At 47.3% G+C, this 26,397-nt stretch overlaps 1 protein-coding gene across 1 annotated transcript in view; it reads left to right on the top strand.

Annotated features, from left to right (window-relative positions):
- wwc1 (WW and C2 domain containing 1) overlaps positions 1-26,397 on the top strand; it is a 42,271-nt gene that overhangs the window by 9,502 nt on the left and 6,372 nt on the right. The window contains exons 2-19 of the mRNA XM_085173705.1: positions 2,536-2,645; positions 2,923-3,126; positions 3,896-3,972; positions 4,728-4,807; positions 8,917-9,046; positions 14,348-14,494; positions 14,736-14,806; positions 15,075-15,320; positions 18,138-18,227; positions 19,356-20,011; positions 22,241-22,358; positions 22,537-22,707; positions 23,101-23,293; positions 23,474-23,566; positions 25,136-25,185; positions 25,302-25,500; positions 25,733-25,903; positions 25,980-26,072. Coding sequence (XP_085029831.1) covers positions 2,536-2,645; positions 2,923-3,126; positions 3,896-3,972; positions 4,728-4,807; positions 8,917-9,046; positions 14,348-14,494; positions 14,736-14,806; positions 15,075-15,320; positions 18,138-18,227; positions 19,356-20,011; positions 22,241-22,358; positions 22,537-22,707; positions 23,101-23,293; positions 23,474-23,566; positions 25,136-25,185; positions 25,302-25,500; positions 25,733-25,903; positions 25,980-26,072 — 2,899 coding nt within the window. The remainder of the gene's footprint in view (positions 1-2,535; positions 2,646-2,922; positions 3,127-3,895; positions 3,973-4,727; positions 4,808-8,916; positions 9,047-14,347; positions 14,495-14,735; positions 14,807-15,074; positions 15,321-18,137; positions 18,228-19,355; positions 20,012-22,240; positions 22,359-22,536; positions 22,708-23,100; positions 23,294-23,473; positions 23,567-25,135; positions 25,186-25,301; positions 25,501-25,732; positions 25,904-25,979; positions 26,073-26,397) is intronic.

The raw sequence follows: 26,397 nt of genomic DNA, 5'->3' as shown, positions 1-26,397 counted from the left end.
AAAGTAAAAACACGTGAACACGTACCCGAGGTGTTCACCTTCACGCTGTGGCGTGTAAGGACTTCTTAACGTGTGCTGGAATTCGATTTTGTTGATTTTGGACACTAACGGTCCAAACACACGTGACTGAACACGTCTCATTGTTGAGGTATTATCGGCACGCTTGTTTACGCTCACTGTGGCTTGTTTTTGATCTGCTCCCTTGGCCGTTGCAGGCGGTTTGAGCGCTGATGCAGCGAAGCATGCGAGAAGCACTACAAGCACCATTTGATTGACTGACGGTGAAACGAAGGCCGTCGCCGCCGCTGCCAGCTGGTCCTCCGCTGTGAGGGGAAACTGTGACGGAGAGCGACTATGTTAGCGACTCCCCTCGACGATCAGAGGATAGGATTTAGCCGGTGGGAGGAAACAGAAAGAGGGAGAGGAATCAAATAATGGGATACCTGAGCTGCCGGCCGGTCGGACAGTCGGCTCTCTCTGGGATCAGCAGCCTCTCCGTCTTCCCCGGCTAAATTTAGAGCTGAGCTGAGGGGGTCTTTCTCCGGGCCCCTTTCATTATTCATCAGCTGAAAAAGGACCCAGTTCAGTTTCTGCCGTCAGCAGTGAGCCGACTCCGAGTTTATCTGCAGTCACGACATAACGAGGGAAGCCTCAGCGAGGGCGGATTTCATACATCTGTGTGTTTGTCTGGACAAAGCTTAGCACACAGACACATCCAAATGCTTTTATCACACACACACACACACAGGCTTTTTGTCGACTGATAATTGGTTGATACTGATACTGATAATTGATAGTTTCCCCGGTAAAGTGAGGAAAACGAGGGCAGCATCATTTATGGATGTGGATTTTCAGCTTCTCATATTTGGATGACGTGAGCCACGAGGGTCAAACTCTCTTTAAGTTGTGGCTAACATGTCAACATCTCTGAAAATATAAACCATAAAAAACAGATTAATATTCAGTTTTCTTTAGGTTTTGAAATTATTCACTTTTAGTTATCCACTCACCAAACATGTGGTGAACATTGTGAATTATATATAAAAAGATCAGTACTGTTAGTACAAAGAAGCAGAAACTATGGACACGATCCAGTGTTTGGGTTCTGAGTCCAGCTGGATCGGGTGTGGATCTGTTCAGCTTACGTCTGAAACAGGACGGAGGAAGTTGGCGTTAAAAGGACGAACAGTGTGGAGTTTTTACTTTTTGAGCGCGTCGACGTGACTGAAAATCACAGCTGACTCTCGGCTTCTGTCCCGCTCGCTCGAGCTCTCATGTGCCAAACACTTGTTTGGAAGCTTTTGTTGAAGCTTTCTTAAGTTAGAAGTCGTCATTACAGCCTTGATTACACTCGGTCATTCCGGTTGTACTTCTGTGAACTCTGCCTGTGGACGAGTGGGCGCGACCACCAAAAACAGGCACATGGCATCCATATAAACCCCTGTGCCCGCTGTCTGATGGTCAAATGTACATCACTCGGACCCTTGCAGACTCACAGACATGGGAAGTAGAAACTTAAGCCACACAGTGAGCGCTTAGCAACCATTTGGCGAGGCAACGATCAAAAATGGTTGGCGAGCGGTTTCTGGAGGAAACATGATCACATAGAGGTACTCGTACTGAGACGAAGACCTCTGTGCTTTGCTTACTAGCAGGTTACCGCTGATGAAGCAGTTGTGAAACTAAGAGTGATGCAAACTGTAAACAGAGACCTTCAAAGTAAAAGTTGTGGCTTTTTGAAATGTGTCATTTCAGCAGTAAAGCACGACTTTTACTTTGAAGGCAAGTCTCCTCCACTCTGTGTGCGAGGAGGTGCACGCACAGCGAGGCCGAGAGCAGCGGACAAGCTGGCGAAGCTATAAATACAAATAAAGCTCAGATGGAGGCGCATCCTTCATTTCCATCGATTTCCATACAGTTAATATAATTTCAAAATTAAATTATAAAAAATAAAATGAGTCTTGAGTGGGCAGCTTTCCTCTGGTTGATGTCCTGAGATCACTTCATGCACAGCAGGACTGTGAAGTGGAGAATATGACACGGTAACGTGGCTGTTATGAGTCCACGTGGGATTTTTAATATTTAATGTCAGCCAAGGCGCTTTAAGGTCGAGAGGTTGCCCCGGAAACCTCCAGGCGATGCGTCACCACCGCCTGTGGAATGTGGCGGGTCGGTTTCCTCCTATTGTGATGAGCGACAGGGACCACCCCCCTACACACCCAGCCTTTCTCCTATCCCCCTCCTCCTCCTCCTGCTGCTGAAGAAGCTTTCACCCAGAGAGCGAGTGGGGATAAAAACAGTTTGAGTGGGTTCATTCAGCAGCGTTTGAATGTTTGGGTTTGATTTGGACACGTTTCCAAATAAACGGCTTTAATGGACTCGATCTTAAACATCGAGCGGGCAACACGAAAGCATGTAAAACTGATGTAAACAGGCGAGTCAGCGCCCTCCTTTGCATCCGGATCTGTGGCAGCCCTGATGATGAGGAGTGATGAAGAGCTTTCTGTGCTCTGACTCTGTTTTTCTGTTTCTCAGGCAGACGAAGCCTCTGACGTTCGCCGACTGCATCGGGGACGAGCTGCCGGTCGGCTGGGAGGAGGCGTACGACCCCGTCGTCGGAGCGTACTATGTCGACCACAACACCAGTGAGTCTCCTCATCATCCTGTTTCTTCCTCCTCTGTGAATGAGATAAGACACCAGTCAGCCTCTCGCTCAGGCTGGGAGGCCGCTCAGCTTCATGAAGCAAAGGACCGGCAGGTTTATGGGACACTGCTGTCGTAACAGTCTTTTCTGTTCTGTTGTACATTAAGAAGCTGTGATCAGTTCCTCTGTTGCATCAACAGAAAGCTAAAAAAGGTTTTTAAGCTCTTCCAACCTTTGAACTCCTGCTCATGTTTCCTCTTCATCGTGTTTTCCTCCAGAGAGCACCCAGCTGGAGGACCCGCGGGCCCAGTGGCAGCGGGAGCAGGAGGCCATGCTGCGGGACTACCTGGCCGTGGCCAGCGACGCGCTCAGCGCCCAGAAGGAGATCTACCAGGTGAAGGAGCAGAGGCTCCGCCTGGCACAGCAGGAGTACCGCCAGCTCAACGACGCGTGGAGGGACAAGTCCACGTCGCAGACGAGCTGTGAGTGACGGCCGAAATCAAAAACGTCCATCTGTCTGATTTTACACGAGAGATCAGCTCTGACCTCTTTGTGTTTGTGATGGTGATGGACAGAGGAGGTCAGCAGGAGTCTGTGACTGATGTCTGCAGACGACACTGATGTGAGAGCAGGAGGAAGAACGCCTAATTCTGCTGACAGTGACAGCAGTAATCATGCATTCATACATGTAGTGATCATGAGAAAAGTGTCAAAAACAGTCATCAGTACAAGAAAATAATAAAAAGAATATAGAAAGATAAAATAAATAATTAAGAAACTATTAAAAATAAAAAAATTGGGAATTAATAAATAATAAAATGTACTTTAAGTGAAAAATGTAAAAAAAAGAAAATAATTTTTTAAAAATTTTCAAATAAATATAATATTTAGAAATATCAATAAAGTTAACATAAAAACAAATTGGAAAAAGTAAAATAAAAATATTTACAAGATATAAAAAATAAAAAAATGAAAATATTTTTAAAAATAAAAAAATTGAAATTAAAAATGCATTCAAATTCAGAATAAAAATACAAATATTTAATAAATATAGTTCAATAAAAGTAAAAAGAGTAAAATAACGTCACATTTAAAAAATAAATAAATTCTGTGTTTATAATTTTTTGGGGTTTTCAGCTTTTCTGTTAAAAACTAATTGAGCAGAGGTTTCCTCACTGAGACTGTACCAAACGCTTCGGCCTCAGCCTGAAGCTGAGATCACAGCCTCTCTAACGTCTGTTGTTTCCACAGTGAATTCCAGATCGTCCTCTTCCAGCAAATACGACCCGGACATCCTCAAAGCCGAGATAGCCACGGCCAAAAGTCGGGTAAGACCACCTCCGTCCAAATAGGAGGCATAACATTAGCTGAGCCTGCAGGCATGTAAACAAACATTGAGAGAGCACGGAGTCACATTTACCTACAGCAGAGGACGACCCACCTGCTTCGATTAGTGAACAGTTTACACATTAACGGTGGGCGGGCACTGCGGGCTGCTCGGGCGCTTCGCTGCAGGGTGGGGGTGTTGAGCTTTCTGGCCTTCTTGGCTGGTGTAAATGCTGCTGTTGTTCATCTTGAAAGGGGAAAAACAAAGAGCGTCACACACACACCTCCTGGCTGTGGATCAACTATGCTTTTGAAGAGTCACCTGAGTCGAACTCTGGCCACGCCCCCCCACATAGTCAGCATTTTAATTTGTTCAAAGCAGCACAACCACATACCAAACTCATTCTTTCCTCGTGAGATGTTTTGGACTCTTTGAGAGCCGCTTTGCATGACTCACGGTTCAGAATGATCCTTATTTGCCTGATACTTTGATACAAACCATGTCGCCTTCACTCCAACTACTTTTAAGCCAACGTTCTTCTGATTGGTTGCCCCTCTCTGTGACGTCATACAGATCTGAGAGTAGAAAAAACTGTCTGAAATGTTTTGTTTAAACACCTGTAGGGTAACACACAGAGCTCAGCTGCTCTGAAGCATTAAACTCCATATTTGTGAGCCACTTTTAAAGATGTAAATAAGACGTTTTGGTCCTGGAGGTTTGGTTTCTAACCCTCACCCCGTCTCTGCCTCTTCTCAGGTGAACAAGTTGAAGCGGGACCTCGCCTGTATGAAGCAGGAGCTGCTGTACAAAGAGCAAGGCTTCGAGACGCTCAAAGAGTGAGTTTTGAAGTTTCCCGTGTCTTCGTCCGTCCTGCTGCGTTGCCTCGATTGCCTTGCTGGAGTCCAGAGGGGTGCAAAGCGAGTCCGTCCTCGCTGAAGGGCAGCGCTGACAGGCGTGCTCGTGAGCAGCCGGCCGGGGGGTTCGGTCCTCACCTTTTTCGGCTCCTTATTTAATTTGCGAGGCGGTCAGAATCTGACATGAATAGAAAGCGTTTGTGTGACCTTCCCTCAGTCTCACAGCCCAGTTTAAAGGGCAGACAGGTAGATTAATTCCACCCGGAGAGACAATCTGCAGCCACGTCCTAAAGATTAATGCTCAGCTGTTTCGATATTAGTTTGTTGGGCAGGTTTTCACTTTTTCATTTTGGGTTCGCATCGACACGTCAGCCAAAGAGGAAGTTTACTGATGCTGTGGCTGAAAAACAAGCTCAGCCATGTTTGTGTTGTTCAGAGCTGGTGTGACGAACGAGGAATAAAAGAAGGATTTCAGATTGTGTGACTGAAGCCGTTCTCCAGTTCTTGTTGACGTTTCGGGCACAAACAAACACAGGATTAATCTTCCTGTTTGATCTGGAGGGTTTTTTCTTTTTTGAGGTGCAGTTTTGAATATTAGGTTATCATACAAACAACTCTACATTCACCACAGGTTACTGTAGATCCCAGATCATCAGGGCCATTGTTCGCATTCTTCCTGTTCCTCATCCAGAGTAAACCACCGCCTCTGTTGTATTCCAGAAAATTCAAAAATCCAACACAAACGTCTGGTCTGGGAGGAAAAACTTCACGATGATGGAAAAAACGTATGCAGTAATAACAGTTCAAGAGTCTGAAATTAAAGTTTTATCATTCGAAGAACTCGAGCTACAGCAAGAAAACAAAACGGGAAACAAGAAAAATTAATAAAAAAATAAATAGATAAAAATAAATAAATAAAATTTATAAAAATTTTATAAAATAGGCAGCACGGTGGTTGCCGCACAGCAAGAAGGTCCTGAGTTCAATTCCACCATCAGGCCGGGGTCTTTCTGTGTGGAGTTTGCATGTTCTCCCCGTGTTTGCGTGGGTTCCCTCCGGGTACTCCGGCTTCCTCCCACCGTCCAAAGACATGCAGCTTGTGGGGATTAATTGGAAAATCCAAATTGCCATTAGGTGTGAATGTGCGAATGACAGTGAGTGTGAATGGTTGTCTGTCCCTGTGTGTTGGCCCTGCGACAGACTGGCGACCTGTTCAGGGTGTACCCCGCCTCTCGCCCTATGACAGCTGGGATAGGCTCCAGCGCCCCCCGCGACCCTGAAAAGGATAAGCGGAAGCGAATGGATGGATAAATAAATAAAATGAACACAAGCGTCTTCTAGCTGAGATCAGAAAAACACGTCACATGAATTCATGAACGTGTCAGATTCTGACTGATATCGTCGTCGTGCTCTCCTCTGTTATCTGCATCACACTGAAGCGATATGTTTGGAATTTGCCCCTGTGTGTGTGTGTGTGTGTGTGTGTGTGTGTGTGTGTGTGCGCGTGTGTGCGTGTGTGTGTCTAACTGTAAATGTGAAAGTGGAGATTGAAGTGGTGGAAATGAGCCGCCGCTTATCGCCTCGGTTGATATCACACATTCCTTCTGATCGTTAAACTCTATCGGGAACAATGCAGATGTGAGCGCTCGCCTCTCCGACCTGCTTCCACTCCTAAGAATATGAACTTAAAGTGGCCGAGGCTTCTTTCCCTCTGTGTGCGAACAGGAATGTTGGGTCTGTTTGTCTTGCCCCTCACGGCACAGTGAGAGTGTCAGGAGGATTAAAGAGCGAGCTGTCGGACGGCATTCCTCCGCGACTTTCCCCTCCCGCTCCACTCGCTACGCATACGGCGTCCGGACAGCCAATCCCCCCCACCCCCCCACCACCGGCTCAGACTGGAATGCAGCCACATGCTCGGCTCCTGATAAGTTTTCACTGCCGCACACGAGAGTGAAAGTTTACGAGCAGAAAAAGAGGGAAAATGTAAACCCAAAAGTAAACGTTTAGCTTCGCTCATTGAACCGCGCTCTGAAAAATGGAAACGAGGCCTCGCAGCAGATCCACCTGTAGCTCCTGCACACTCTAACGTATAAATGCATCAAATCCAAGCAAGTATTGTAACCACAGATGCAGTATTTGATTTCTTCTGAACACTTCAGGCACACTCAGGAAAACAGACACTGTATGCAGTGAAGTCCTGGATGTTATAGACGGCAGCAGGTCTGCTCTTTGATCCAGTCTGTCATAATACAGAGAGCGGCTGAGATAAAGTGGCAGGACTGATGTGACAGGTGCCCGACATCCCTGCTCTCATAGAGGATCATGATATAATCTGTTAACAGGGAGGGAAACCTCGCAGATGTGCCTGCGATTGTAAATTAGACAGATTAATTTAAACCTTTATCGATGTTTCAGCTTCACGCTGAGCTGAAAGGAGAAGAGTCCAAATAAATGAAGTGATTAATCTGAATACGTGTGTTCAGTTTATTGATTAATGGCTGTTCAGTAAATTGAAGTACGTGTTGTTATATTTGATATTATAAGTGGAGCCTAAAGATTACAGCTGATTAATATACTACACTACTTACCACACAGTGATTTTCATGAGCTGCCCGCCCTTGTCTGACAGGACTCGGGGTCAAACGTGCTCGTGACCCTGAATCAGCCTTAAAGTGGCGGGTTTCAGTGCGGACGTGAGTCTGAGGCCAAACGTGTCCCTGAGGTCACAGGTGTCAGGCGTGTTTACCCAAACGGGAGCAGCAAACACTGAGCAAACACTCCTCTCCTGTATAAATTATATATCTGTGTGTGTGTGTGTGTGTTTAGATCTGAAGCTGCTTTCAGCAAACATGAGTCCATGTCTGAGAGGGATTTCAGAGGATTACTCGTCCCCTCGGCCTGTTACAGACAAGTGCCTCCCTCCCCGCTCGCTTCCTCATTCCTGCTCTACCTTGTTTTGGCCCTCGCTCGCTCGCTCCCTCTCGGCCCGATCCTCCCTCCCCTCTTCCCTCTCTGAAGAATGTGGACGGGCCGGTTGTTCAGATGCATGCATGACTTACCGATGACGGGCTTTACATGGCTGCCGCCGCTGCCTCCGAGCGCAGCCAAGCTGCACTCGCAGCCGTGACGGGGATCCTGCGTCTCACCTGAACCAACAGTCGACCCTCGTCGTAGTTAGAGTTGGAAATACTGACACGTTCGACTGCTCGCTTTTTAAAATATCAACCCTGACTGAGCGTGTTGTTATTTTTAATTTCTGATTAAAATATAGAATAAATCATCCGTCATATTTGAAAGGTCTGCAGGACGATTAGAGGAGGGATTAAACACTCACTCACGTCCTGAAAACATCTGTCCCATCAGCTGTTTCACAGCAAAAACAGAAACAAATAAAAACCCAGCGAGGCGAAGCTTGGACTTCATCCGCCTCCCTGAGCGATTCAGAGACCGGCCACCGGAGGCGTGTGCGTGTCTGTCCAGGTCGACGCTCCTGCGCCTAAACCGTCTCATTCATACCAGCGACAGTTATGAGTTCACCAGTAGAGCTGTTTACATCCGAGGAAGAGTCTTTTAATCTGAAACAAGGCGTGGGATTCATAAATCCATCTAAATCATACAAGACTGTTGCACATTTATGACGTAGTAAACGGTATTTTTTGTGATGCCTGTGAGAAAGGACGGCTGTGGGAGAACATCCTGACCGTATTTTCACACAATTATTCCGATTTAATGGCAGAGCGTGGCGCTGTCGGCTTCCTCAGTTCTGACTCATTTGAGGTCACCTGTGGGGCGCGACGTACCCGAAACTGGGGGAAAAATCAAAGCTCGGTTCATCGGAGCTCGATTTACAGTCACGAGTGGAATCCAAACCTCGTCCCTGACATTTACACTTGATGTGTATCGCTGCACCACAAAGAGTAAAAAGTCAGAGCAGATAGATGTTGAATGACGTGTTTTTACTGAAAACCACGAAGGTGAGAAGACTGCTCGCGCTGAGCAGCTTCCTCTGTCCCTGAATCAAGTGAACAAACATCTGCTCACACGGTTTTCAATCTGAATCCTGACTCCTCCTCTTTCTCTTCCTCCTCCAGGATCGACCAGAAGGTGTCCAACAGCCCGTCCGGTTACAGGCTGCAGGAGGCCCAGGCCATCCTCAGCGAGGTGCGCTCCATCCGCGACGCCATCAGCTCCGGGGAGAAGGAGAAGCAGGAGCTCATGCAGGTAAACCTGGGTTGGAAGCCTGGACTTCTCACATTTACACTCTCAGCAGGCTTCACGTGTAATTTATGGCTTATTTAAGACTTAACAGTTACTCTGGGACGTCTGGAGAGACGATAAATCTACCTCGACCTGCGTGAAGAAGCAGTTTGGACCAATAAACGGTTAAAAACATCAGACAGCTGTGAGGATGTTTCAGCAGAGCGTGACCTTTCAAAATAAAACCACAGAGCTACCTCGACTCTATGTGCTTCACGCCGGCGTTTGGATCGTCTTTCTTCCTCCTCTCGTTCACCAACAGGAGGACACTCGATGTTAATGTGCAGCTGAACGTTTGGATGCAGGACCTTGCTTGGTTAAAGGTTTGAGTTCAGTTTAGACGAGTCGTGTATGTTCATATTACAGCTGTGCACGTGTGTCACATGATGACGAGGACAGAGGCGATGGTCTTAAAGTGACATGGAGCAGACGCCGTGTGAGTTCAGTCAAAGGCTTTGATAAAAAAACGATCAGGTGTCATTCTGTATCGCAGGAACGTGATTGGCACTTCTCACTCTGTAAGAGAACGTCTGCGGCGCAGCTGTTTACGTCACCGCGACAGGTTTTGAATGGGAGAGACTGACGCCGTTAAAACCGCGAGGCAACGTCGGGCTGGTACGAAACATCAGCGCTCACGTAAAGCATTAAAAATACAAATGTCTGAGGGTTAGACTCAGCTCGGCCAAAGGAAGGGGATCCAGCTACGATTTAAGGAGGTCCGGTTAGAGAAAAACAGCCTTAAAGAATTCAGTGACGAGCACAGGAGGTGGAAGATCGTACCCTCGCTACAGCCTGTTCCCAAGACTCCTCATGTATTCAAATTCCTAGTTCTCCTTCCCATGCACACTTAAGCTTAACATTAGAGTGGTTACTAAAAGACAGAATAGCATCATAGAGTTTCCAAATGGTTCCTCTGTGATGAGGAATGAATGATAACGTAGTTTCCCACTGCTGTTCTGGAGGTAAAAATTTGGGAAACACTTGGCAACAAAATTTCGAATTTGAAAATAGCGAAACAAATGGGTAATAGGGAGATTATAACAAGAAGACAAGTTGGGAAAACTATCGAAAACACCATCCACATATAAACGTTTGAACTGTGTTATACCCTTGTCACACCACACTGAGAATGTTGAGTCCAAGAGTGAAGGGGGAAACAAATGGTGTCGCTTAGAGGAGCCGAGGAAGACGGCATTACAAAATTAAAGTGACGTCTAAACTGAAACCAGATCTTGAGTGTGTTAAGAACCACCTGATTATCAGTGTACAGAGAGGGTTTTACGGGTAAAGAGGAACAGAGCAAAGAGCCCTTACATGATGATAGCTCCAATTTACACCACGAGGAACCAGAAGATTTTAGCCAGTAGCAAAGTTTATGGATGTGAGCGGCCCAGTAGTAGGCTAAAAAATTAGGTAATGCAAGTCCTCCACTAAATCTGCATCGCTGCAGCAAAGTTTCAGAGACCCTAGGTGGCTTCCCTCCCCAAATGAAAGAACCAATAATCTTGTCCAGTGAAACAAAAAAATGTTTCAGCAGAAATAAGGGAGTTGACTGAAATAAAAATAAAAATTTTGGTAAGATGTTAATTTTAACAACATTAATCTTACCGATTAAAGAAAGGGGGAGATTACCCCATCTTTGAATATCACATGTGATCAAATTTGCTGATTTAAGGCCAGCTAGAGAGCGAGTCAAAGAACATACTGTTTTAGTAGTTTACACGATGAGGAGAGGCTCCTCTGAGGTTTTCTTCAGTCCATCAGATGCGTTTACAGTGAACTAGCTCAGCTGCTTCCTGCTTTTCTGCTTTCACTCTGTATAATTGATGTGATTGGCCGAGCAGCATCACATGGACACAGTTAGAAAGCATCTGTGTTTCGTCTGTACGTACACCAACATAAAGACAAAAGATTAAAAGAACTTGGGCCCGTAAAGATGGGCGCCTGCGTCCAGATCTGGGCCGCGATCCACCTGTTGGTGACCACGGGACCGGGGTGATAACGGCGGCAGGAACCTGAAGGTAAAAAGAAGACGGCGGGCTGGATTACAGAGATGGAAAGCTCGGTTGACTTGAGGAGAAGTCGGTGGTAAAAGCTGCTGCTGAAATGCTTGAGGAGCAAACAGACGTGTTTAATTGTCGTTAACGTGAACAAAGCGTTCATTCTTCCTCGCTGTTAATATTAAACTGTATCAGTGTTTGTACAAACAGTTGATCGTAATTTTAATCTAAGGCATTTTTAAAGAGGTTTCGAGTCCTGAAGTGTAGCTTGTGTTCAGCTCCAGGCTCTCTGTTATCTCGTTTTCATGTACTGTATCTTATGTACACAGTGACTCACGCTGAAGTGACTTTTAAAAAGCCTGCAGGCCGTTATGTGTCGAGCCGTTTAAAGGCCGCTCGGTCTGCTTTTCTTCTCCCACAGCTTCAGTTTGCAGCTCTCTGTTTTGCATGAATGACGCCTCGTGGCGAGCTACGCCGGCATCTCCCAGCACCCCTTCGCTCCTCCACGTCCTTTCATCACAGTATTAACTCGTCCATATTTCCTCCACGGCTGCAGGGGGATTAAAGTTGCATGAAGAGGATGAGGGTTTGTTTACAGGTGTGCACTGAGACCAACTTCGAGTGTTTGATGTGTAGTTTTTGGGCTCTGATGCAACGACTTGAAAACGTACGCGGTGGTAATTTACGGAGCTGAGGGTGCAGACGTGTGCGTCTTTGAAGTGCATCATCGCTGCGACGCACATAAAGATGGAAACCGTCAGGTGTGCTGTGACTGCAGATTGCTTCGGAGGTAGGAGGAGGAAAATGTCTTCAATAATAAATTATCTGCTGCCTTCCTCCTTCTGTCCGTCTCCCTCCTCCTCCCCCTCTACCATCTGCAGCTGACAGCTCCGTCTGTTCCTGTGTGTTCACATCGTATATCTGCACGTCAACAACCACACATTTATTTCTGAATATGAGTTCATACACAAATATTAAAGGAACCCTGTTCTATCGGAGTCTTGCATGAAGTCTGATGTGATCCGTTAGTATCAGAGGTGTTGATCAGGTTCAGCTGCTTTGGCCTGAATGACGTTAACAACAGGTGCATCAAAGGGGCAATGATGACACGAAACCCACAGGGACAGTTTCACACTGATGTCTTTTTGCTGCTGTTAGCGTGAGGTGACCTGGACCCTGCAGAGGCCACACCCTGAGCACATGTGACAGACGTGGGAGGGTCTGCAGAACGTTGCGCTGCCTGTACCGTCATTCAGCGTGACCGGTTTGGTGGATCAGTGAAGGTCTGGGGAGGCGGGTCCATGGAGATCCCACGCTGGTGCAGTGGGTCCTGGGCAGTGTTGGTCAAGTTACTTGAAAAAAGTAATCAGTAACTAATTACTGATTACTTCCCCAAAAAGTAATCCCGTTACTTTACTGATTACTTATTTTCAAAAGTAATTAATTACTTAGTTACTTAGTTACTTTTTAAAAACACGATTTACAACCTGAATAGGTGATAAAGTGATAGATCTTTCAGCCCAATTCTACTTTTTCTACATAATCCATCATACAAAATGTAATCAAATGGAAAAGTCTCTTTTTAAAACTTGTTTTATTAGTTTTAATCTTTTAACTTTATGCATCAAGCAAACATTTAATTATCTGCAACATTCTCTGACTGGAAGAAATTAGTTTAACATTTAAACCTATTTTCTGCACATTCCAGCACATAAAATAAAATATTTTTTGTGTTTACACTCAGTCTTTCAAATAGATGCAAGTAAAACACAGCAGAAAATAAATAAAGTCAAAGACTAGCGGTCCTGTTGCTCTATTTCCACCTGTAAAGCAGGAGTGGGGTAGGCGGAGGTTTACCTTGGTGCAGGTGTGCCGCGGTCGGTGGAAGGATACGGCAGTTTCTCTGTGAGTTTCCCATTACGTCATAGCTACTCGGTGCTTGCTTGGAAGTTTAGGGTTTTCTTTGCTGTAAAAAGAAGTTTTCTTCCCACGCACAACGGACACTAATGTTTTTGTCACTTTTTATGGAATCAAACTCAAAGTAAGGTCAGTACTTCCACGCTTTAAACGCTGCACGCTCATACTCTCTCTGCACTGATATATGATCCATTGTTGATCTGCACACAGCTGTTGTCACGAACGTCGCGCTCGCTTACGTCACTGTCATGAGACATTCTGGCAAAAAAATCACGGTTTTAGTAACGCAGTAACGCAGCGTTCCTACGGGAAAGTAACGGTAATCTAATTACCGTTTTTGCAATAGTAATCCCTTACTTTACTCCTTACTTGAAAAAAGAAATCGGATTACAACGCGTTACTGCCCATCTCTGGTCCTGGGTTCCTCCAGCTGCACCACAATGCTCGGCCTCATGTGGGGAGAGTATGCAGGTCCTGGAGGATGAAGGAAGTGACACCACTGACAGGCCACACTCGCCTGAACCGCTCTGTGTAACCTGGCACTCGTTGGATACCTCAGTCCCGCCCAGTCGTCCGGTCGTGTTGGTTTGTTCTTGGCTCTTCACGGCTGATTGCAGGAGGACGGTGCAGGAGATCAGTGACCTCCTCAGTCCCCACACCAGTCCAACGCCTTCGGGAGGTGGTTAAACTGGAGATTTGGTAGCGCCAACATTCAGCTGACAGATCTGCAGAGAAGCTGATTTTAAGAGATTTGTGTTTTACGCGTTAATGGAGCTGGAACTGCAGATAAAACTGTGGGACTGTAAATGCTGTAATGATGGAGGTGTAGTGTTATTTTTCTGCTCCGTATAAAAGCAGGGATAAGCTGCAATCCTCAGCACACTTCAAAACCAACCGCAGACTTCATCGTGGTCGTAAAGATGAAAGGGAACGCCGCGGCTGCAGCGCAAACATAGAAGCAGCAGCAGCGTCTCCTTTCTCGCTTTCAGGAGTTGCTCCTTCACGCCTGCCCTTTGCCCTGAGCGGCTTTCACTGAGCGGCTCTGTGCAAACAGGCTGCAGTTCATAAATGATTCTCAGCTTCAGTTCCTCGATGATCGAATGCGACTCGAGGGCAAAGGTCAGAGCATTTGAAAGGAATGTCCCCTCACGCAGGTGGAATCCGATGGTCTTTAATTCACTTAATATCTGCACAGATTTTAAAGTTTTATAGTAGTAATAATAATGATGATGGCGGCTGTTAAGCAGCTAAGCGTTCTGCGATGCTGTCGTGATTCTGCGCCTCTTTCCTCGCTGCGGTTCGTGCTGTGACCTTCGGCGCCCTCTCTGTTTGTCTCGTGTTCCTGCAGAAACTGGCGGTGCTGAAGGACGGCTTCCGGCTGGACTCGGGCTCGCAGCAGGAGCTGTGGGGCAGCAGCACCTCGCTTGCGAACTCCGACCTGTCCATCCCGCGGCTCTACTCCGACGCCAGCTCGCAGACCGACATCCCCGCCGAGGTAAGCCCCGAGCCGGAGCGCGTCCAGCGCACAAACTCGTCGATTATGACTGTTCGCCATAATTAATTGTCAAATATAATCCAGTGTACTTATAACTCCACAGCCAGTTTCTTTATTATTTTCTTCTTCTTTGGTGTGTCGAGATGGTCGAATCTCACACTGTCCACAGTTTTCAGTGAGTGTTGTCGGTAAAACGTTGAGTTTTAACCTCCATCGTGTTGTTTTGTTTGTTTTCATTCAGTTCATGACCAGCAGCAACAAACTGGCCGAGAAGGTTCGTGTGAGCCTGAAGTACGAGGAGGCCAAGAGAAGGTAACCGTCTGTCTCTCACACGTGTCAGCAGAGCTTAGATAATGATGAGGCTGGAGGTGGATACTAGAAGGAAACCCCTCAGATTCTCCGAGATTAAAAAGTTTGATCTTCAGCACAAAAATGTGAGAAATAATCAAACCAGCGAGACGTCGCGGTGCGTTTAAAGTCCGTTTGCTCCTGATAATCTGCCTGATTCTGGGCTTAAAGGTGTTTTTAAAGTGTGATGTTTGTTTACGGGTGGAACTGTTTCCTTCGTTTCCTCTCCCAGGATCGCCACCATCGAGGTGCAGATCGCCAAACTGGACAGCGAGGCGTGGCCGGGGCTGCTGGACCCGGAGCGGGACCGCCTCATCCTCATCAACGAGAAGGAGGAGCTTCTGAAGGAGCTGCAGTACATCAGCCCGCGGCAGCGGCTGCAGCCCAACGACGCAGAGAAGCTGGAGTCCGAGAAGAAGCGGCTGGAGCGAGACCTGCAGGCCGCCAGAGACAACCAGAGCAAGGCGCTGACCGAAAGGTGATGAATGTACGACTAATGAGAACGTGTGCTGCAGGGTGAGCGCGGATGCTACACATCACAGTTCAAAACCCAGAGAAACTGGGAAACGTCGCCCTGACCAGAACCAGGATTCGGTTCCAGTCGTTAGTGTGAAAACGCACTTTACCAAAACTTTATTTGTTTGTAGGTGATGCGTTCAGGGAGCGTCTGGGTTTGCAGGTTATACTCTGCAGGTTGTCCGTATCGCTTGCAGCGTCCTGCTGTGTGACGTTTGTGCTCGGGTAACTGTTCCTCCTCCTGTGGTTTCGTGCTGCAGCAGGACTCGCTGTGAGTGCGGTTCCCTCAGTGTAAAGTCGAAAGCTTCAGTGTGTTATGCAACTCCGGCGTGGAGCGATTTACCGTTGCTCGTCATGCACGGTGCAGCGATGAGGAACCTCGTGCACTTGCAGAGGGTGCAGGGCCGGGAGCCGATCCGCGGTGGCGACCTGTACGAAGAGCCCGATGGTACCGCAGCGCCTCATCAATCACCTGCCCGAGCTGCTGGTTTAGTTCCTGAACGCATCTGCAGAAACTAAAAAGCAGCTGCAGCGTAAAGGAGGTCAGAGGTGATGACAGGTGTGTAAACAGCGTCATTATGTCCTTGGTGATGCAGCTGACCTTTACAGACATCAGCCCTCCCTGAGGAGCATGAAGAATCTCCTCCTCCTCATCATCATCAGTCCTTTGCATCCCTCCTAGCCTCGTAGCACCACTTTCACATTTCCTGAATACCACAGACACCCCCCCCCTCCTCCTCCTCCTCCTCCTCCTCCTCTAACAGGACTCCTGTTGTTCCTGTTCAGGTCAGACTCTACCTGAGCTCAGACTCTCTTTGTGTCGCGTCTCCTGTTCCTGTAACCTGAGAGGCTCCACAAAGAACAAGAACCTCTTTTAGTCCACCTTCTCCCCCCCTTACACACACACACACACACACACACACACACACACACACACACACACACACACACACTCTCTCTCTCTCTCTCTCTCTCTCTCTCTCTCTCTCTCTCTCTCACTCACTCACTCACTCACTCACACACACACACACACACACACACACACACACACACACACACACACACACACACACACTCTCACTCACTCACTCACACACACACACACACACACACACACACACACACACACACACACTCTCTCTCTCTCTCTCTCTCTCTCACTCACTCACACACACACACACACACACACACACACACACACTCTCTCTCTCTCTCTCTCTCTCACACACACACACACACACACACACACACACACACACACACACACACACACACTCTCTCTCTCTCTCTCACACACACACACACACACACACACACACACACACACACACACACACACACACACACACACACACTCTCACTCACTCACTCACACACACACTCTCTCTCTCACTCACACACACACACACACACACTCTCACTCACTCACTCACTCACACACTCTCTCTCTCACTCACACACACACACACACACACACACTCTCTCACTCACTCACACACACACACACACACACACACACACACACACACCTGCAGGTTCTGGTTTAAAGATTTTGGGCGGTTCAGTCGTCTGAATGTTGCTCAGGTCTGCCTCCATGTGGACAGCAGGGTTCCTGCAGCTCCTTTAACAGCTGCTAAAATGTCCTTAATACACATTTACTAATAAAAACTAGTTAAAACCAGCTGAGTGCCCCTGACATAAACGGTAGTAACCAGACCGAAAAGCAGCGCACATTTCGCAGCTTTATTTCGGTGCTTTTTTTTCCTGAGCTGTGATACACTTCAGATTCTAGCCAATCATTTTACCTTTGCAAGCGTAGTAGGCGGGTCCAGGTACGTACGTTCTTTTAGAGCAGAGCTACAGATTAAAAACGCCCAAGGCAAAGCGGTCAAAAGTCTGGCTGTACTTCACAGCAAAAGATGCAAACTCAGCAGCAGCAACAAGTGCTTTAAGCTGATACTGTGATGTTGTCAAAGGAGGTAACACCTCAAATCTGATGAAACACCTGGCGACGCATAGCGTTTTTTTAAAAGCCGAGAAATGCGCCGTATTTGATAGCTTGCTGCGAGACCTCACACCGAGCACATCTACTGCGGGTGTGGTGCCTGTTATCGGACCCGGAGTTAGCAACATCCCCCAAAAACCCGAAGAGGAGAGTCCTGGCCCCTAGCCCTGCCAGTGTAGCAGAAATGATGAGGATGATGATGCAGCAGCAGCCGTTCTTCTCTGCGTGAGTAGCTTAATGTTGTTCGTGTGTAATTTACGTGGAGTAGGCTAACCACGTTATTACATTAATGCATGTAAGGTGAACTAGCAAACACCATCATAGCTACATGCGGCTGTCTTCTTGTTTGATGGCAGATACTCCCTTCACCCTGGACAAAAAGGCTAAAATGACCAAAGAAAAAGTGGAAAACAGTTAAACATGAGAGGTTTTTGGACCAGTTTTGTGTTCTCCTTTTTTTAAGCACCGGCACCGTTTCAAAAGTACCGGTTTGGTACTGGTATCAGATAAAACCTAAATGATACCCATCCCTAGTTGTTAACATGCGGAGAGAAGATGGCGGTGTCTCCATGGTGTCCTGATCCTGATGGCGAGGAGTCAGAGGTTTAAATAAAAATGTGTAAAAGGGAGACGAACAGGAAACAGAAGACGTCTGTTTGCACCGAGGCTGTAGATCTCTGCTGCAGATTGTGTGGCGTTCAGGAGCTGCTGTCGGCATCGATTTTTCCTGTACTGCAGAAACTAAACAGCGTCTTTGTGTTTTTGTTGTTTCAGGCTTCGTCTTCACTGCAAGAGGAACAAGCTGGTCAGAGAGCTGGAGGAGAACGTTCGCCTCGCCACCATGCTGCACACGCAGCTCAAGAGGTTCGTGCTTCTCGTTGAGCTCATTAAAGATAATCAACACGTCTTTAAAGTTTACGGTAACTCAGAGAATGATGGAAGAATCTGCAGAAGTGAGACTGAAGTTTCAGTGTCCACAGTTTTTTTCAAAATAAAGGCTCAAGACAGAAGTCAGGCATTGAATATGTTGAACCTAATGGGCAGAAATAACAGGAAATACATAAAAGTGCGTTAAATAAGGGAACGTAAAACAGACTCTGTGCTCTGTGTCACTCATTTTAAAACCTTATTTATAAAAAGACATGAAGTAGAAATAAGGATGCAGAAAAATGATGTTTGTGTTGTTATTCTGCTCTTTTTAAAATCAGTGCCGTAAGAAGCTCAACACCACGACTTGAGCGTTGTCGGCTTCTCCGTCTCCTCCCGCGTTTGGTGGTTGTAACAGGACAGGAAGTGCGCCGCGTCCGAGTCAACGAGCCGTCACGCTTTAATTAGCTCGTCGTCCCGAGGCCGAGGTGGAGAGACGAGGACGACTTTAATCATGAAGAAGTCAAAAAACGAGTTTTATTGTCAACAGTCGTTTTAATTATTCAAAGAAAAGAAGCAAAGCAAACAAATGTCAACAAAGACTCTTTAAATATGTTTTTGAAATCACGTTTCAGCTTTTTTGGGTCAGTTTTCGATCCCGTTTAGCTCCTCAGAGGTGAAATCAGATGTTATGAATATAAACTGAGGCGTTCCATTTCACAGTGAGGTCAAAGGTCAAGGTCATAGCATCGTGATAAACAGAAACTATAAAACAGGAAAAAAGCTTTTGGGAATCAGTTTGTTGCTGACGCTCGACAGGAAGAGACCAGGATGTTAGACCCAGAGCAGTTTTCCAGAGAAATGATTGGACAGCAGTTGAGCTCAGCACCTTTACGCCGTGATCGTAGTCAGCTGGTTTTGATCAGCTGATTCTTTCTTTAGTACATGTAATGAAGCCGAGCAGCGGTTTGACGTTTGTGACGTCGCGCCGCAGATACGAGAAACGGACTTGTGTTTCTAGGTGCAGGTGAACAGACTCGCGCTCCAACGTCGACACGATTGCACCGATCGGCCGACTCACGCGTCATTGTGTCTGTGGTTAACTTCCTCCCTCTTCCTCCTCAGCCTGTCGGCCAGCACCCTCTCCTGTTCGTCCGGCAGCAGTCGAGGCTCTCTGACCTCCAGCCGCGGCTCGCTGGCCACCACCTCCAGCCTCGGCTCCACCTCCTCCCTCAGCTTCACCGACATCTACCTGGAGCAGCCGGAGCTGGCCGACCCGGACTTCCAGAACAAGCTGGACAGCCTCCTGCAGGAGGGCGTCCAGGGAGGGTACCGGCCCTCCAGCTCCATCACCACCATACACGAGCACGAGGTGGTGACCGGCAGCGGCACGAAAGACGCCGGGAGACCCCAGAGCAAGTCGGGAGTCACCGGAGGAGACGCTGGAGGAGGCACAGGGGCCGCCGTGGGGGCGGAGCCTTCCAGGATCCAGGCCCTCAAACTGTCAGAAACCCCGCGCTCAATGAACTCCTTATCCCCGCGCTCGTCTCTCTCCTCGCTGTCTCCGCCGTGCTCGCCCCTGGTCACGGACGCTAGCTTCCTGTCAGGCGAGACGTTCGCGGGCCAGTCGGGCGGCTCCGGGTTGGGCCTCGACCTGGAGCTCCACAGCAGGCTGGCCGAGCTGGAGCTCAGGCTGGACTCTGAGGAGCAGCGTCAGGAGGAGCAGGGAGGTCCGGAGGAGAAGCAGAACCACCACGGCAGGCTGGGCGAGGAGGTCAAAGGTAAACAGGAAGCAGCACGATTACACAGCACGATCTATCTGATGTTTTTAGTCGTTGTTGATCCCAGTCACTGAGTCCTGCTGCATCAGCAATCACACGAACTCCTCAGGCTTCAGAAACTGGAAGCACGTCTTCATCTCAGTGAGGACGAACGCTTTTAATCCTCAGTGTTGCTAAGGTGACAGCGAGCCGTCTTTATAACCGCTCGCCATCAGAAACGAGAATAAAAGCTGCGGCGTGTTTGAGTGGAAACGTGACTCTTCATCAGACCTGAGCTTCCCAGGCTCTCAGCCGCTCAGCAGTCAGGTCTGACATAATCAAACATAGTCAGGAACGAGTCGCTGTGACAGAGGCCGCTCTTAACTTCAGAGAAAAAACTTTATTAGAAAGCCCGACTCCAGGAATCCTCCTCTCAGTGTGTGTGATGAGGAATTTAACACTGTGTGTGACACCTGACAGCTGCTGGCAGCGATGAGGAGGGTGGAGGTGAAGGTCAGGGGGGTTTAGGGTTGCAGCTGTTCAGCTGAAGCTCGTTCTCTGCATCAGGAGACGTGATCGCTGTGATCGCTTCATTGCTCCAGTTTAATTTTTTAGGTATAATTTTGACTTTTATTCATTTTAAAACTAAATAATTGAAAAACTTTTTTTCAGGTAAATCAGTTCAGTCTTTAAAAAAAATATTTTTATGATATTTAATCTTCTCCTACATCCTCTCACAGTACAATCATTTGGTTTTTTCCTGTATTTCTGATACGGCCGACAGACGCAGGATGTTTGAGGCTGACGTTTGTATTTGGTGACTAAAACATTCGATATGTGGGACGAACATCAAACAAACATCTTTGCCTGATGTTTGTTAGCGTCGTTATTAACGAGTCCTTTCTGAGTTTAATCCTGTTTTGCTGTTAAAACCAGTCGTGGATTACTCATTTACTCGTTTCGCTCGTTTACGCTCTGCCAGCCTGCAGCAGCAGCAGGGCGCCCTCTACAGGACAAATTATGCAACATCAACACCTGTAACACACTTCACGCATGTTTCTCCCGTTTCTTCTTCTACTCTTACTTTTTTTTATCGGCTGTTATTGATGCTGATACGATATCGATATCAGCTGATAACCTGGTGCCCGTGTATTGATCAGTTTTTATTTCTGATCCCTCGTAACGTGATAAATACCGGAGAGAGCAACAGTTTCAGGGTTCAGAAGGACACTAAAGTTACATCAGCTCTTTTGACTCGCTTTGCCCCAGTGTTTGTTGTCGTGTGTTTTGGATCAGGCGTGGCCTGTGGGCCTAATGTGTTTGTTTTAGGACCGAGCGAGTCGATGAATGTGATGTTTTCACCCCACTCCCCTCCCAGGCCCCTTTCTGCACCTGAGTGCTGACCTACCTTTGCTTTTGTTACCGGCTTGTCTCTCTCCTGATCTGCTGTCGGCTCCGACGTCTTTCGTGGCGCTCTTGCGTCCGCCTGCGCTCGCAGACGTCCCGCCATGATGTCAGACTGACTGGGACCAGCAACGAGGGCTTTATGGGCAAAAATTCTCCAAATCTCTGCTGGACGACCCCGTGACCCCTACCACCCTCATCTCCCTCCCCCCCATTTACTTCTTTATTTGAGCTTCACTTAAATAGTTAAAATATGAAATAACTCCGCTGTGAGAGACACTTTTAACTTCAGTGTTGTTGACTAATGTGTTTAATAATCAAGAAAACGTCAGACGAGGAGAAAAAGCAGAAAGTTTAATTCAAATAAAAAAAGAAACTGTTCTGTTATTTTACATGTTTTGCAGCTTGTTGCACGTTTGTGTGGTTAATGCGAGCTCGCAGAGCGGCAGTGAGAGTCGGGCTCAGGTGAAAGCTGCACCTGGTGTCTGGTTTCCTGCTCTTATCAGGTCAAAGCCACACGAGCCTGAAGTCTGTCTCAGGTCCACAGATTATTGATTATATTAGTTTTAATGTTTGCAGCGCTGTGCGGCTCCAGGCCAGGTTTGATTGGTTCACTTCATCGACCCCAGCTCAGGGATCAGATAGACTCATGTTCAGGTTTCATTTTTCTCTACAGTTTGGACGTTTTGGTTTTGTACTTGCACATAAATAACACGAGCGGGAGTCAAAGACGCCACACGTGGTCGAAGGATGATTTTGAACTGTGACTCATGCAAAGCTGATGGAGATTACAGTTACACATCAAATTATTTTATTTATTTATTTCTCTTCTTTTGGTTTTTTTAGGCTCAGCTTCCGAGCTGCGAGGGACGGGGGCGGGGCCAAAGAAGATTGGGGTGACCTCGGCCGTGTCTGACGAGTCGGTCGCCGGCGACAGCGGCGTGTACGAGCCGTCAGAGCGCAAGTATGAAAGTTTTACATTCGAGGTCGTAGGTTTGTCCTCGTATTGTTACTCTTTTATTTTTCCTGGTCTGGCTCTTTGTTTCAGAAAGTTACAGTTTGTTAATAAATGAGTGACATTGGACGGATTTCCCATAACTGCAGCTGGAGGTTAAAATAACTCCGCGTGCTGTTTCCCGCAGACCCGGCCTCCCCGCCGACCTCCTGCTGAGCTCCTACGAGGACCGCCTGGCGCCCGGCTGCCCTCAGGTGCAGCTCGGCTTCCGTTACGAGGCCAGAGACCGCCGCTTCACCGTCTACGTCATGCAGCTGTCCAACTGCAGCGCCCTCTGTCTGCCGACCGACCAGAAAATGTACGAAGTCTCAGTCCGAGTGTTTCCTGTCCCTCGAACGTATCTCAGCAGGTTTAATGGCCTCTGCCACGCTGCCGTGTGTTTGAGGCGCTCAACAGAAAAACTCGATACGGTCGTTTTTTTTCTTTTCTACGCGGCAGTTTTATGGAATCTGATCGAAAACTAAAATGATTATTTACTGAGATCATAATGAACGTGTGAAAACAGCCGAGCCGCCTTCAGGTGACGTTTCAAAGTAATAAAGTTCATAAAAAAGTAAACAAACTTTTTCTCCAAAGTAAAAAAAAAACGAAACCAGAGGTTGATGCCATGGAGGCTACGTCCATCTTTAGTGTACAGTCTGTAATTTACATCGCGACATCATCGCGTGACCTTTGCCCTTTCCTCCTGCAGGTATGTTCGCGTGGCGGTGCTTCCCTGCGTGGAGGCCACTCGCTGCCTCTTCCGAACACGCAGCTCGCCACCTCGAGACGCCGTGGAGTTCAACGAGGTGTTTGGCATGCAGATATCCCACAGTGCACTGCGGCAGAAGACCCTGAGGGTGGACGTGTGCGACACCGGCAAGTCGGGCCACGAAGAGTGTCTGGTTAGTTTCAGTTCGTACGTCACTGTAAAAAAAAGATAATGTTCACTAATCATCGAGGATCTCACGGTTTGTTTGTTAAAGGTCATCAGCTGTTAATTAATCAGCTGTTAATGAGGTTCTCATCACACACAGTTTAATACATGCTCTCTCTGACTCCCTTCCTCCTCTTCCTCGCTGCAGGCGGGAGCTCAGATCAGCCTCGCTGACGTCAGCTGTTCGGAGGAGAAGTGCACCAAGTGGTACAACCTGCTGAGTCGCGTCTACCTGCCCGAGGTCAGCAGAAGCCCGGCGAGCGGCCCACAAATGAGCCGTGCTTCGTTTCCTCTCCAGTTTCATCAAAACTAATTCTTCTCATTTTAGTTCTCACTTTAATGTCCCTGTGAGGAAATATTGATCATAATAATTAGAGCTGCCACGATTAGTCAACTAGTCACGATTACGTCGACTATCAAAATCGTCGACGACTGATTTAATAGTCGACGCGTCGTTTGAAGCTTTGTAAGATCACAAAAGACGCAGGAATAAGTAGTAGGATTTAAGAGTGTAATAACGGACTGAAACAGAAGATGGCAGCACTGCATGTACAAGGATGCCAGCTGCCGTTAAACCCCGAAGAAGAAGAAGCTGCGTCCCAGAATTCATAGCGCAGCCCAGCTCAGTTTCCAACAATGGCGGCAGCTAGTTAGTTTTAATATTACTCTTATTATTCTTTCTGGGTCACAAAATAAACGTTTAACATGTTTTCAGGCGAGAATGTAGCTGTGTAAACCTCAAATATCTGCTCAGTTTATCAAGACACCACATATTTTCAAAAGCGCTCCGACGTTTTCGGAGACGTCTGTTACCCACTAGCTCGATAGCTAGCCGGGGGCTAGGCTAACTAGAGCCGTGAGAACACCGGACTCCCGGCTAATCGTTTTCAAACCCACCACCGTCTTTCACTACTCAGGTTAAACATGATATACAAGTCACTTAGATAACTTAAAATGTTATTGTTTGGCTTTTTTTTTAGTATTTTATTTGTTCCTGAGTAAATCGGTTTGGCTGAGATTAAAGTTATAGTTTTTACACAGCTGAATAAACGTCAAGCAGACAGCTGATTATCAGAAGTGTGAGATGCTGGAGAATTTACTCCGGTGTCCTGTTATATTTTAGATAGCAAGGAGTTTATTAAACTTCACCGAAACAATCTGCAAATTTCATTAAAATGTAATAAACTATCATCTTGTCTTTATTTTTAGTTAGCACAGACCTTAAACACTTAAAGCTGTAAGCTAATGATAGTTATATAAGAGCAGATGCTGCTGGTGCAATAAGCTGTACGTTTTACGTCCAATGGATGATGATCTGATTAGTCGACTAATCGCAAAAATAATCGGTGATTAGTCGACTATCAAAATAATCGTTTGTGGCAGCCCTAATAATAATAAAGTCGTGTGTGCGCACATGAAGAAGGAAGAGGAAAAGTAACAGTTACAATTTTACACATTTCTGTCATTAAATTGATACATGAGTCAATAAAAAGGTCAAAAAGTCTTTAAAGGTGGAGCCGTGAGTGAGACAGAATAGAATACAATAGAATAGAATAGAATAGAATATCCATCACCGAGCTTCAATCTAAATACATAAATCAGATTAAAGGGATAGAAAGTAAGACGCCATGTTGGTTGCAGTAGGAATATAAGAGGAATTCTGCTGATGCACAATCAGTGTGGAAAACTGTTCGGGACATAAATGCTGTGTGTGTTACGAGTGTGACGGGAATGTCGTTGTTGAATGATCTAAAAATGTTTGAAATGATCGGAGGATTAAAAAGTCCTGATGCAACTATTTGTGTTTCAGACTCGCGTTTCCAGCGGCGACCGAGCCAGAGGGCCTGAGGATGACGAGTGGTGAGTGTTGAGGATGAAAATCTGAGTGAAGCAAACTATGAGCGAGCCTCGTGTTCAGAGGAAGACGATGGTGGCGTAGCGAGTAAGAACGAGTGTCTGTGGTTGGTCTTCATCAGGCATGGCGAGCCTCTGGAGGCGGACATGTTCGAGGACGACGAAGGGCACGGCGTGGAGGGGGCGGCGCCTCTGAAGGAAGAGGATGAGTTTTATCCCGAGAGCAGCCAATGGGAAGCAGAGGAGGAGGAAGATGAGGAGAAGGGGCCCAAACCCCCTCCTCCTCCGACGGCGGTGGCGGCAGCCACCATCACAGAGAAGGTAACGCCATTTATTTCAGCTTAAAGGTCAACGAGCCGCTTTGTGTTTAGAGTTCTTCTTCTCTGATAATTGGAAACGCTGACATTTAAGCAGGGGAAGAAGAAGAATCACTTCCCGTTCCAGTCGACCTTTTTCGAGTTTGTTTTTAAGCAGGAAGCAGTTTTAGAACTAACACTGTGGCGGCGCCTCGGTCGGCGAGCGTCCTTGTTACCGCTGCGGTTCTCTCCTACAGGTGAACAAGGAGACGAGCATGGACAGCCTGCCGTCGCTGCATCACTGCTCCGTGGTTCGGCCCAAAGAGCGGCGCCCGGACGTCCGCCAGCAGAACCCCTTCATGAGGGGCAACACCATCATCCGCTCCAAGACCTTCTCGCCCGGACCCCAGAGCCAGTACATCTGCAGGGTAAGTGAGACCGACGCAGGATTTGCGCCGATGGTGACGCCGCGACCTCATTAAACGCTCGTTTTTGTCCTCGCAGATTAACCGCAGTGACAGCGACAGCTCCACGCTCTCCAAGAAGTCCCCGTTTGTCAGAAACGCCTCCGAGAGACGCAGCATGCGCATGAAGAGGGTAAAGACTCCGCCCCCTCACCTCTGCAGAACCATTATACATTAGCTAGCGTCACGCCTACTTTGTGTGGCGGATGTAGACGAAAGAAAGTAGTTCCTTTGTGAGACTCGTCATTGAAGCTTTGTTGGTATTTGTTGAGTAAGTAACTCTGCTAAAGTAGCTTTGCATGATTCACAGTTCATAATAATCCTAGTTTATCTGATACTAAGCCTCGGTGCAGCACTGTCTGTAATAAGCCATTTTAGCCCCTCCCCCTTCACCTGTGAGCGTGGCTGTTCACGCTGAACCGCGGGACGCTCGGTTCCCGTGTTTCAGCTTCAGTGGT

This window comes from Neolamprologus multifasciatus, chromosome 10 (assembly GCF_963576455.1).
Source record: "Neolamprologus multifasciatus chromosome 10, fNeoMul1.2, whole genome shotgun sequence".
Taxonomy (NCBI): domain Eukaryota; kingdom Metazoa; phylum Chordata; class Actinopteri; order Cichliformes; family Cichlidae; genus Neolamprologus; species Neolamprologus multifasciatus.
Note: the sequence above shows the minus strand (reverse complement) of the source record. Positions and strands in the feature narration are given on the sequence as shown.